General features: G+C 44.9%; 1 protein-coding gene and 1 long non-coding RNA gene across 4 annotated transcripts in view; one reads left to right on the forward strand and one right to left on the reverse strand.

The window, feature by feature from the left end:
• tau (microtubule-associated protein tau) overlaps positions 1-7,219 on the forward strand; it is a 108,012-nt gene extending 100,793 nt beyond the window's left edge. For both annotated transcript variants that reach the window (XM_075693374.1, XM_075693375.1), the window contains exon 8: positions 1,961-7,219. In XM_075693374.1, the coding sequence (XP_075549489.1) occupies positions 1,961-2,137 (177 nt within the window). In that variant the 3' untranslated portion in view covers positions 2,138-7,219. The remainder of the gene's footprint in view (positions 1-1,960) is intronic.
• Positions 1-13,861, reverse strand: part of LOC142583083 (uncharacterized) — a 417,463-nt gene that overhangs the window by 269,868 nt on the left and 133,734 nt on the right. The window lies entirely within an intron of this gene.

The following is a 13,861-nucleotide window of genomic DNA, read 5'->3' on the forward strand; positions in this document are numbered from 1 at the left end:
TATATATATATATATATATATATATATATATATATATATATATATATCCGGCGAGGAAATGACAACCATCAAACTCCGGGGAAGAGATAAATAAATGTTCGCTTTTAAATGTCATTCTATGCAAGAAGTCGTCAAACTACTCATGACAAGCTCTGGCATCTGATTTTTGTGCAAGAAAAAGTTATTAAACCACCCAAATCCATTACAGTGTTGGAATCTAAATGACGTAAAGCTTGCACGAGTGAGAGAGGTTGCATCAGTAGATAACACGAGCACTGCCTTGTCGCCCGTAGCTGTTAGTTGTATAAACACACGTAGCCAAATACATTTAAGGCTTCGTAGCCTGTGTCACTGTGGGACATTTATTCTTGGGGATTGACCAAGACTGAACATATACCCTGTGGCACTGACCCACTAACCAACTTGTTTATTAGTACCGGACAGCAACCAGCAGCACTTTGCTTATTTGGGCACGAAAGCAGTGACCCAAGTGGCATATATATATATATATATATACGAAAGCAGTGACCCAAGTGGCATATATATATATATATATATATATATATATATATATATATATATATATATATATATATATATATATATGCCACTTGGGTCACTGCTTTCGTGCCCAAATAAGCAAAGTGCTGCTGGTTGCTGTCCGGTACTAATAAACAAGTTGGTTAGTGGGTCAGTGCCACAGGGTATATGTTCAGTCTTGGTCAATCCCCAAGAATAAATGTCCCACAGTGACACAGGCTACGAAGCCTTAAATGTATTTGGCTACGTGTGTTTATACAACTAACAGCTACGGGCGACAAGGCAGTGCTCGTGTTATCTACTGATGCAACCTCTCTCACTCGTACAAGCTTTACGTCATTTAGATTCCAACACTGTAATGGATTTGGGTGGTTTAATAACTTTTTCTTGCACAAATGGGTAGCAAAAAGTTCTCATCATTGGTTCAGTCAATACAATAGACCACAAGAACCATGAAACAGCCACACGCTTGAGATTCTCCTTCTGTTTTCGATACAATCGGATGACATTTGAAGTTATGAAGTACGCCGAGCTAACAATAATGACTCTGTGATGTGGGGAAGCCTTCAATGAATGATGGCAAGGCTTTCTCACAAGGAAAAGTGTTACATATGAAATTTAGCTGCACTATATCTGTGAATAAAAAAAATTACCGTCTGTTCGTTCCCAAATTTTAGCTAATTATGGCGCTAAGAAACATTCTGAGGGGTGCTATCTTTCCTCTTGCGATGGTGGTGTTAAAACAGCAGATGAGTTGTCAGCATTAAAAATCAATATGTTCTTTTTTTTATCTCTCTCTGTTCTGAAGAACTAGGACAAAACTTACTGCCTCGAGAACTGCATATATTACGAATATAACTAAATGCACAGCTTCGACCATGCGAATTTATTCTTTCTTTTTCTTTTACATGTGCAATCTAAACATCTAAGACAGTGCAGATAGTTATGCATTCGGTGAATTATGCTCCATAAGGAAGGCTCGCGCGGTGCCCGTTGCATGGTGTGCGTTCTGCGCGAGAAGGTCAAAACAAGAAATGTGACTTGACGCACCGCTACCTCCAGCCTTGCGTTGTGCCTTTGTATTGTTGGCCTTATTTGTTTTGAATGTCCGCGCTTAGTTACAATGTCTGAAACTTTCACAAGTGTACCGACTAGCCAATGAAAGAATTGGAAAGGTAAGTATCTAAGTAAACGTTGAGGCTAGCACCAAACACCACAGACGTAAACCACAAACAACATTAAAAAAAAACGCATTGTGCAGCCTCAATGAATCCGTGCAGAAACACAGAAAAAGAAATCATGTGCTACTCATAATGTCTCCAGTATTTGAACAATCGGAGCGTCAGGTTTTTCTTCTTTTTCGGTGTAGTTTCGTGGCGTGCAACCTTCCTAACTAGTGGCGCATTCCTCTCGCCCGCAGAGTCCCACAAACCTGACCAGTCCCCTCCCGGCGCAGTCGCAGCAGAGCCAGGAAGACGACGTTGCGGCAGCAGCCAATGGCCACGAGTCGGACATCTCTCCCACCAAGGATGAAGTGGCAGCGCCATCCAGTGGCGTCCCTGCGACGGCGCCGCCCCCTGAAGTGGCCCAGTGTTGATCCGCCATCGAGTGACCCGCAGGGGGAGACTATGTAGCCCGCGCGGAAATTGCTCGTGGCCACGGAAGCTAGCGGTTTTCCCATCTGTACCATTGTTCGCTAAACAGACGTGCCGTCATTTGCCAAAGCCCTTCTGCCAGGTGATACTCCTGGTTGCAGACGTTAGGGATAGCAGCTACTCGCACGCGAATGCATGGGACGAACCCGACAACAGGCTGCACTTTTTCGGGCGTCGAGCACAGCCATTGTCTGTCAGCGCGTTGCAGGAACTAATCGAATTACGTAAGAAAATGGTCGCGATGACGTTTTTCCCATTGATAAAGAATGGTGTTACAAGTGCTGCTGAAGAGCACGCACAGTTGGTCATACTGAAGGTGAATGAACGTAGGAAATGTCATTGAAGAAATGACACTGGCAGAGAATATTGTTCGGCTCGATGAAAGTGAGAGGAAAAAGAACGACCGCCTACCGGGACTGATGGCTGTAGGCCATCAGGCTGCAGTGCAACCTCACGAGAAGTCAGCAAAATTCGGCTGGCCTTCAGAGTGTAGGTGAGAGTGAAGGCGGATTACTGCATAGAGATTGCGCATGTAACGTATACGTCCTACGCGCAGCACATCGATACATTGAGTGAGAACCTCTGTGAGAATAAAGGTGGCAGTGTATCTAGGGAAGATGCCCTGAAAATAACTTTCGAACTCACAAGAATGGGCTTCACCAGCAGTCGCATAGCAAAAAACTGGGGGTAACGCAGGACCAGGAAGGATTTCAAGGTTTGCCAGAATTCTCTCGAAACAGAAGCGTAGAGGTTACAACAAGCATGCATTGTTCGTATGTATAGCCATGATGATTTCGAGTTCTCGAAGATTTAATCTGCCTAGAGAACCGGATTTTTCTTTTTATCGCTGCATTCGCACACCTGGCTTCTTGTGATGCTTAGACTAGCAAATTCACTGGGAACAAAACAACTACGCGAAGAATGGTGCGACATGACCATGCGCGAACGAACAGTGAGATAAGTAAGAAACTGCCTAGAACGTGTGGCCACGAGCATTTCTGGATAAGCAACTGGATGCTGGACATAGCCGAACAGACAAGCGCCATTCTATATAACAAAGTACACCATTTTTTCCCCGTCTCCATGAGTCAGATAAGCGGTACTAATTTCTCGTATTTCTATATAGGAAACATAACTTCGTGTTCCATGTATGTCAAGGGCTTGAACACCTTCTCCCCCACTGCTTCCACATGCGTTCTACTTTCTCTTCCTACTGTATTTCCGTGAATAGTTATGTATTTACCTGATTTTCAAGGTACACAACCTTTTTAAGGTGCCGTAATATTAAAAGGTGGTCTGACTTGTATACAGGAGAATTGAAAAGCGCTATACTGTTTCACCTCCTCCTGATGATATAAAAGTACACTTGGATCATGGCGAGCGCACGCTTTCGGCAAGCTGGCATACTATTAGCGGGAAACGCAGCCGGTACTCTTAGCGTGTACTACGGCGTAATTTGCCGGGACGCGCTTCGTATGAACTGAGTGTCTCATGCTATAGTTTCAGACTTTCAGTAATTTTCAAGGGCCTGACACCTCACGTGGTTCCTCGTGTTCCCTAATAAATGCAACGTATCCTCTGGATACCCGCTTACTTGAACGGTTACTCGTTTCCACGAAGCATATTAGTAACGTGTCGTACTTTCCTATTGCAGCCCCCTCCCCCTACCCTACAAACTCCCTTCCCTACAAATTCTGTGTAACTGTGACGTAGGTAGTCGTTACCGAAATACCATAGTCACAGTAACTTGTCTAGGACAATGTAAACCACTCGTTGGCACTATGGAGATGGAGAAGGCGCTACTGCGACGGCTACAGCGGCAAGATGGTCTGTTGGTGATACCGTCAGGTCGTCGTCCCTCGTGACAGCAGAAGTTTGTGTGTTAAGTTATGACGTCACATGTAGGGAACTCGGGACCGTAAAAGATGCAGCAGAAGTTGTCCTGCCTTTCTTTTTTCTCGTCTTTGTTCTCTTTTGGAGCACTAACATACCGTAACAGATGTTGTACTGTGACTGCCTTTCTATGATAGCTTATACCGGTACTCGCTTAAGCGCCCGTTGGTTATCCAGGGTTCAAACGCCGCCCGCGAGCCCGCTTTGTTTTCCCGTGGCTTGTCGAGCGGCAACCCCGACCCCGTAGCCTTTGGTCCTTTCGTTTAGACGTGTCGGAAGGCAGGATGTGCACTGCTTCAGACTTTCGGAAACAGTGCGAGGCGCTTGCTCGTTTGTTCACAGTGGTAAGCGATACTTTTGACGAGAGATCGGTTGCAAATGGAGTCGGTCGCTCGGCTGATACGTTTTGCGAAAAGAGTGCCTGTGCAAGTCTAGCTGACCGCTGTGGCTTGCTCTGTAAAGGACGTGCTAGAGGATTTTTTGAGGCATAGAAGACTGCGTCGTTGTCGCTAGGAAACAAATATTGTGAATGTGTACATGGGCATTAACCAACCTAGCACTAAGCATGCTATTTTCTCTCTTTATTTTCGTAACGCGCATTTCTTTCCCCTAGGTGTGATAATAAGAGAGATTATTTGACGGCTACGCTGCTATCTATACTTCACGCGTGCGTTTAGCGTGATGATCTATCTGTTGAGAGCTTTAGTGCAATTGCCGTTCCTGCTGAACATGGCGAGAGTCGCCAAACATTATCGAGTTACTACTTTATTTTAAAGTGCCCTTCGGTTGACAGAATACACTAAAAGGCACTTCACTCCCCGTAATATGTCGCCCTTCAGTCTCTCGTCACTGTAAGAGCAGCAACCGAGTGTGCTGCTCCAACACCAGACTCGACAAACAAATCTCTCTCGCAAAAAAAAAAAAAAAAATACCGCACCTCGCTCTAACGTCGCGACCGTGCTCCCACCTCTCGCCACGCGTACGCGACAAACGCGCTGACACAACGCGGCTCTAAGCAAATGGCAGAGGTAACTCTTGGTGCGCCGCTCGCTTTCGACGTCAAAGCGCGGTCGTCGATTGCCATCACGCATGCGTTTCCCTTACGCTTATGCGGCCTGTTCTACCTGTTGCGACTCTATTATATCACCTCCTTGACGTTTTTATGACGTCACTATTTGGCGCCGCGTGTCGCAATTGAAGAGAGCTGCGCGAATTCGCTTGTAAATATAAGAACCACTGGCGAATATTTTAGGGCGTACAGCTTGGAAGCATCTACCCGAAGTATATTATGGGCTCCTCCTCTTCCTCCTTGCGAAAGAAAATGTTCCCCCTCATCCAGGTCACAATCGTAAGCGCGCCTGGATGCTGCGACGCTGCCTAAATTGTCTGCCACTATCAGAATATTGTAGATGTAACCAGCGTGACTCTTTCCTATTGAAGTGTGCGATCTGGCGGTCTGCTAAGTTGCGAAGCCTGCCCTTCTGTTTGTGTCTTGTGTGATGTCAAAAAAAGAAAAAGAAAGGCTGCATTGCTGGTGATTTCTCCGCAGCACAGCTACACGCTTATATGTCGTGGCTGTTCCAAAATCGAGCTACATTCCTTTGGCTGTATCATTAAGCATGTTGGTTCTCAGAGAGCATCGGGCACGTTTTGCCATTCTTGTAAACGGTTCTGCGACTAGGTGAAAGTGAAACGAATGGTAATTGTAATGGAAAATGGTCACGAATCCCACCAAGCAAGGTGGACAACGTTATGAATATTGCCCTGCTTAGCCGTTTAATTTCGATGATCTGCTTAAAAGCTTCGAGTGTCGCAAAAGATGCGGCAACAGCGAGCAATAGAATGAGCTGAAAAGGCGACTGCCATATTGTCATTTTTGTTAAAATTCAAACCAATGCTTCAATCCTGCGTCGGCTGGCGAAGTACTGCCTGCGTGATAATTCTTTCACGCAGTTGTTTGCATCTTCAGCTTTGCAGTCGCACTACAAAACTAAGCTGTCCAGGGCAGTATTCTTAATGTAACACTCTTTGCACGATGGGCTTCGAGTTGTTTCTGTTTGTACAAGAAGGCTACGTCCTTTTGTGTCATGTGCTTTGCAACGTGTGGAACAGCGAAGGTAATGTAATGAAGTGACAGCATACCCATACTATACATATACATATAGAGTCTGCCCCTCAGCGGAGTTCATGTGCCATTTTGTACCAAATTTTTTATAAGAATTGTGCACAGTGCACTGTAGTATGCTTCCCCTGCGTTCACTTGGGCACGACAGTACTGTTGTTGACAAGGTTGCGTTTTATTCATGTATAGCTTAATTTATTTGCAAATAAATGTATTTCAGGGTAATACGTAGTTTACGTATGCGGTCGACTGTCTCTTCGGTGACGTCACAGCATTAGCTAAATTCCAAGAAAAAACATGCTTGATATACATTTTTTAAATAGCCAAATGTAGCATTAACTTCCCTGTGCCTAACTACCGACCAACTTTAGTAGTATGTTTGTTTATTTCATTTAGTAACTACAGAGAGTCTATACAGGCCCTGGTTGAAAACGATTGTTGCATGCATTATCGCTGTCACATGTTTGCTTGCTTTTAACACAAGATGAAAGCAACATGAATAAGTGACAAGCGCATCTATTCATTTACGTTCTAAGGAATGGAGTGTTGTTGCAAGAATCTTTGTGCTGGTTCACTGTCGCCAAGATTTGCCGCAGTTCGAGAGCGAGAAGTGCAAATGGACGAAAACTGCCAAGATACAATAAAGCACGTAATAAAGAAACGATAATTAATATCAGGTTGAAGCTACTTGCAGTCCCCGACAACCTCATATAAGTTATTTTTCGCCTCTGCTTTGTAACTTGGCGCCCCAATAGCGTGGTCTAATATTAACACAAGTAAAGGCAATGAAACTACTCTTCAGTTTGGCTCCTGTCTCATTTCACAGCGTGTTTTCTTCCTCTTTTGATTTGCCACTCCGGCTATCTTGTGATGATCGGGTCGTTTTTTTGAATTTGATGGCATGCTATGCATTGTTTGCCAAATCGAACGTGTTCGTACACCACCACTCTACCTGCTTCTGAACGGGAACTGTATTTTGTAGGCCCAATAAACTATAGGCATTAACCGACCCCTGCGAATCTACTGTCTGTGTTTTTACTACCATCACTGATACAGCTGCGCTTGCGTTTTACCAAAAACGCACCTCTTGCACTAATAGAATACGGTAGTTTTCTGCCAGGTTTTATACCAGACACACTGCCTATGTGGTGGAAATACGGGTATCGCTACATTGCTTGAATGTTAATCACATTAATGGTGACATTCATCGTGATGTTGATTCTGTCAGAATTGTTCTTTAGGTAGCCGTCTGCCATTCTGAAAGTGACGCGTCCTTTCCCTACCGTCGTCTATTTCTCTCTTCCCCTCTCCCTCACAATATGAAGACGGGGCAGCGTTTCTTGCCGAACAGACAACCTATGAGTAACCTTTTTTGTGTGTGTGTGTCTCGATATTTCACATATATAAGCTACTACATTCTTGGAACACTAAGTAGCTTCTGCTGGGAGGTGTTAAGTCCTGTCCAATCCACCAGAAGTGTGTGTGTGTGTGTGTGTGTGAGAGAGAGAGAGAGAGAGAGAGAGAGAGAGAGAGAGAGAGAGAGAGAGAGAAAGAAATGCAAAGGAAGGACAGGGAGGTTAACCAGAGATCATTCCTGGTTGTCTGCCCTGCACTGGGGGAGGGGCAAAGGGTTGCAATAGGTGAGAGAGAGAAAAGGATTTCATAAATGAAAAAAGGAACTACACACACGATCAGAAGTGAAAAACGCTACTGTTACACATGGGGTAAAGAAGCCTTAAATGTATTTTGGTATGTGTCCTACATATCCTTACGTATATCTCACACCAACATTCCTCTTGGACAAGGGATAATATTTCCGTTTTCATCGTGACGCATATAGCTAACGCTTACAGTCGACGAGACCGTTTCCTCCACGACCCCTGCTACCTCGCTAACTCAAACAAACGTCCCGTCATTTCGACTGCGACATTGCCTTGGATCTGCGTCTTTCCTTAAGAAATAGAGAGAGAGAGAGCAAATGATAAATGAAAGGCAGGGATGTTAACCAGGACTAAGCCCGGTTAGCTACCCTACACTGGGGAAAGGGAAAAGAGGATGGAAAGGAAATATATACTTACAGAAGACGTTCGCTACATTGAAGCGGCTTGTCCACCACCAGCATTGTCATGTGTAAGTATCCACATACTGCATACGGCCCTTGCAGGGCACAAAGTCTGCGGGAATCAGCGGCAAGCTAGTGCTTATGTTGCGTGTGCGCAAGTTATTGGGCCTTTCTGTTTTTCAGACAAGAGTGAACTTACATATAGTGAAGCAGCCAAGGAACGCCGGAGGCCAAACTCGTAAATCTTTTCATTTGTAAGGGCTATTTGTCATCGACCAGCTTCACAAATGATATGTCCAGAATCATGCTTGATTGAAACTTTTTTTTAAATTTTCGGTAATAGAGGTAATGAACAAACTGTCCCTGCGGTTTTAACAAGCGCGAAAACCGAAGAGCAGCGGACGCGACACAGGGGAGCACTTGTGGCCTTATGACGTACCATAATTTTATAGCATCAAGCAGAGATTCGATTGTGGCAGTGTTGGTGTTCAAGGTGCAAAGGCTCTATCTTTCGGCTCGCTGTGGTGAAGTTAATGCCTTAAGTGGTTTGGTATAGGCGCATTTCTTTCTTTTTTTCTGATTTCTGATTGCAGGCATAACTAATTCACGCAGATGTATACGGTGTCTGCAGTTTCTGCCATAGCAACATCCGCCTAATTATCAACACGAACAAAGATATACTAAGATTCTTGCTGACATCTCCGTCATAATCGAACGCCACGTCCTAGCATAACACTTAATGTAGGAAAAAAACAGCAAACTTCAGCAATTCACACGGCTCGGAATTCTTTTACTGCGACAGTAGCAGGCTCTCACAGCGTACACCATCATCTCCTCGAAAATTTCTCTGCGATATTCACAGCCTTGTCATCATCCGCTGCAGTATGGGCTGTTGTGGCCTCCAAAATACGTATGCGTACCTTGAACGTGACGTCACGGATGCAGCTTCTCCCCATGTTAGCACGCCCCACCACACTCTCACTCGAGCCCAAGCGGTTATACTCAGAATGCTAGAAACAGACACATACCCCACGCAAAACAGACTACACCACTACATGCCTGAGCTCTACGACAAGTCTTATTGCACCAATTGCAATACATCCCTTAACGTCTATCATTTACGCTGGCCGTGCTCGCAAGCTCGCATAAGCTCCGAACCGGACAAGCGCAAGTTTGAAGAAGCAATCCGGAGCGAAGAACTCGCTCCCCAACTCTAGGCCGTCCAGCAGGTCCACGACGCTGCCAGGAAACTCAGCCTCCCGGTTCCGTCGTGGGAGACGCCTACTCCATGAGAGCCCAAAGCTCTCGTAGCCTGCAGGACCTTGAATTCCCGCACACTGCCCCACCATTTGTCTTTGCTACCATAGCAATTTGAACTTCTTGGTGTCTGATTTCTTTTTGTGTCCACGGCCTAATTCCTGAGACAATAATGCAAAGCAATATTGATGTAATAGTAGGTTTTCCTCAAATTCCCCCTATTACTGACAACCTTAAATATAGAAAAATGCATGATTCTACCTTTTCTTGCTTTTATATTGTCTGAAAAATTCCGGATTTTCTTTAAAGCAACTGATTGAGCTTTGAACTCATTTGAGCTAGTGTCTAGTTCGTTTCTAAAGTTGATTTCCTTCCGTCCTTCCGCATGTTGGTCCTCCAACATGGCGCTTAGGATGACCTCAGTATGTCATATTTATTGCCATAGGTAATCTACTTCTGTTTTGTCGATACGCGGTCGGAATGCTGCTGCCGTCTGTGTCTATACTCCTTTCAAAACATAGGAGTCAATGTTGTGGAGGCTAGGGAGACTTCTTGCAATGGAGGGGGGGGGAGGGGGGGGCTTCGTAAGCATTTGGACATAGTTCTATTTTTTTTTTTTGAGCGAAATCGTGCGCAACTGTTCTAACAGCGGAGCTGTTTAAGCGTTTAGTTCCGCCGTGGAGCGTTGCCAGAAAACTCTGCCGAGCTGTGCGCGACCTCGCGTTACCTAGCGACCACCTGCGAGAGCACCGAGCCACGAAACCTCCTCGCACCCCACGCACGTAGGGCGGAGTCGGGACGTCACAGCCGTGTAAAAGCTCGGAATAGTCGGCGCGGTGACACACCTCTCGCCTCCTCTACTCCGTGTGTACGGGATGCTGCCATGGGAAGACCAAAGAAAGTCCTGACGCCTGAAGAAGAAGCGGCTTAGCAGGGAAAGCACCGTATTGCCAAGCGAGAAGCGATGCGTCGCCGCTTAGCTGATCCGGAACACCACGCCCAAGCTGTGGCTGAGAAGAGGCGACGCCGAGTCAAGGATCCCGTGTTTCAGTCCAGAGAACGCGAGAGTCGGCGCCTGAACGCTCGACGTCGCCGAGAAAGTCATCCCGGCCGCCGACTGCTCGAAAACTTCTAGCGTCAAGCCCGCCGAGACAACAACTTAGCAAAACCTAGCATAACCTCGCAAAACCTGCAAACAACTTAAGCAAGCCACATGAAAGCTAGGTGATCACAAGCTCCGATGTTCACTCCAGCCTTGCGCCACTAGTTCAAGCTGCGCAGTTTTAACGCGATAGCGTTATGGAGCTCGTGTTGCAGAAAAGCCGGTGTTGGCAGCGTTGGCCGTGCGCGAAAAATTCCTGAAGAAAATTCATAAACAAAAACAACTTGCAAGATGGGCTGCGTGGGAATCGAACCAGGGTCTCCAGAGTGTGAGACGGAGACGCTACCACTGAGCCATGAATTTTTTTTTCTCTCTTTATTGCATGGGATTATCGTTACTGTCAAACCGATGCAGTTACATTACATACGATCATACAAGAGAAACAAATTCACAGAAAGTATACAGTCCAATGACAGTTCAAAATTCTGGTAAACAAACACAAGCGTCCAGACGCGAAATCCATTCAGGGACGGGATCATATGTAGCCACTACACTCCGGACTTGAGCAGTCTCTTCGCGGAAGATAGACCTTGTCGAGCGAGGTGGCTCGGCATGTCTGTCGATCATTCGACTTCTCCATAATGAATAAAGTCCTAATAACATAAACAAATCATATGGTGTATTACTGGCTGTGTTTTTGAAAGGAAGGAACCGGATACCATAACATGTGAGAGGAAAGTCTTTTTTGATAGTTGTTTGTAAAATGTCCCAAAAAAGAAATGCGTCACGACAAAGTATAAAGCAATGTTCTATTGTCTCGGGTTGATTGCAAAGCCTACAATTTGTATTCCAGGGTACACACAGTCCTTTTTCCTGAAGCCACGTTTTAACAGGCAGTGTGGAGGTGTGCAGCTTAAAGAAAAACGTTTTCGCTGCTGGCGCAATGCACATTCTACGGACACGGCAAAGAACATCTTGACCAAATAGAGACAGATACGGCTTTCGGTACAGAGGTTCAGGGAAAAGGTTATCTATAAGTGCTGCATTTAGCGACGTGCGATTAACGGTAAACAAATATTCAAGGTTGAATCTGGCTTTTAAGAATGAAATAGTGTCGACAAGTTCCTTTAAGAAGCCCCATAATGGTAGTTCTTGAGCAAAGTTTGTCGTGACAAAAAGAAAAGGGACGTGTGACGCAAGACGTGCTCGATTAACTGCGAGAAGGAATGGATGACGGACATTTTTAAGGTAAAATAAGCGCATGACCAATTGTCGCACAAACAAATGCACAAGACCCAGGCCGCCCTTTTCAAGCGGGAGAAAAAGGTTGTCCCTTCTCATGGCTTCCCATGATGAATGCCAAATAAAACATGCAAATATTCTATGAAATGCCTGGACATGGACACGTGAGCAGTGCAAGACCTGCAGAACATAAAGAAGCTTAGAAGCGAGAAATGTATTGCATGCCTTAGCTCTCGCAAAAATGGAGAGATCACGTCCTTGCCAGGTTGTCACCTTTCGACGGATAGTGGTTACCGTGGACGCCCAGTGAGGTCCACTATTACGGAAGTTATCGAGAGGTACTCCAAGATATCGCAACGGAGACTGATTCCAATGAATATTCGCGAATGCAGAGGGAGTGAGCGCCCACATGCCTAGCCAAAAGCCTCTTCTTTTATCAAAATTTACAGTAGCTCCTGCAGTCTCACAGAAACGCAGGGTAGCGTTTATTGCCTTGGTAATACTTGGCTTATCGACGCAAAAGAAGGCAATGTCATCTGCATAAGCTAGCACTTTAATTTCCTCATCGGCATACATATATCCTTTAATGCTCGAGTCGCAAAGCACGTTTAAGCAAAGCGGTTCTAAGTATATGGCGAAGAGTAAAGGCGAGAGCGGACAACCTTGACGAACGGATGACTGTACTTGTATTATATCTGAGAGGGTACGGTTCACAATTAACTTTGTAGTGCAGTGTTTATAACAAAGTGTTATACCATTGTATAATACATCCCCTAACTGAAGATGTCGCAGTAGTTGGAATAAAAATTCGTGTTGAACCTTATCAAAGGCTTTGGCGAGGTCAATCTGGAGAAGAGCTACTTGATCCGTACTACCCTCTATGCACTCAAGGACTGAACGTGCGATATGAACATTTGTCTGTATAGAGCGGCCTCGAATTCCGCATGTTTGATGATCACCTACTAATTTAGTAATGACTGTCTGCAATCTATTTGTCAGTATTTTTGCAAATATTTTGTAATCCACGTTACATAATGATATCGGCCTATATCCGTTTACTCTCTTTATTGTTTCATCATCAGTGCTTTTTCGTATTAAGGTTGTGTGGCCCTGATAGAAAGATGGAGGAAGCTCACCATATTGATAGGCTGCCTCGAAAAGCTGCTGCAGAAAAGGACACAGGAATTCCTGAAATTTTATATAAAATTCAGCACTAAGGCCATCAGGACCAGGCGTCTTGTTCTTCTGCAGCGTTTCGACGGCAAAATTAATTTCTTCTCGGGTTATTGCTCCATCAACGCTGAGTCGATCATCTTCTTCTAAGTGTGGCATAAGCGAAATAAATTGATCAGCGTTTTTTTCGTAACCATTCTGAGGCTTAACTGCAGCGAAAAGATCTTTATAGTGAGCTTCAAAGAGGCTTATTATTTGGAACGTGTCTGTGTATATAGACCCACCAGACTCAATTTCTAATATTTGCTTGGAAAGCGCGTATCGCTTCTCATCACCGAGAGCCCTTTTTGTGGGCTGTTCCTCTGTGAAGCGAGTTGTGCGTGAACGAACCATCGCTCCTTTGTACACTTCCGTCTCATATTTCTGTATTTGTGCGCGAACTGTGTTGATTTCATCGCTATACAACCCTGGTTCCTGGCTTTCGAAAGCGTGCAGCTTGTGAAGTAGATCATGAAGGTAATGCTTTTCAGCTTTTTTTCTTTGAGACAGCTCACATGAAATGGCAATCGCCTCATTTTTTACTCTATTTTTGAACATTTCCCATCGAGCAAACAAAGGAAGCTGTTGACATTGTGATATTTCTAGCCATAATTCTTTCACTGTGTTTACAAAACTTTCCTCTCGCAAAAGTTGTGTATTAAGTTTCCACAGTTCCCAGTTTGGAGCAAACCTGCGGAATTTTCGGGGACCCCATGAAACAGCTACTAAACAGTGGTCTGTGAAAAATACAGGATTCACGGCGTAGTTGTGAATGT

Source organism: Dermacentor variabilis, chromosome 5 (genome assembly GCF_050947875.1).
Source record: "Dermacentor variabilis isolate Ectoservices chromosome 5, ASM5094787v1, whole genome shotgun sequence".
In the NCBI taxonomy this organism is placed as follows: Eukaryota; Metazoa; Arthropoda; class Arachnida; order Ixodida; family Ixodidae; genus Dermacentor; species Dermacentor variabilis.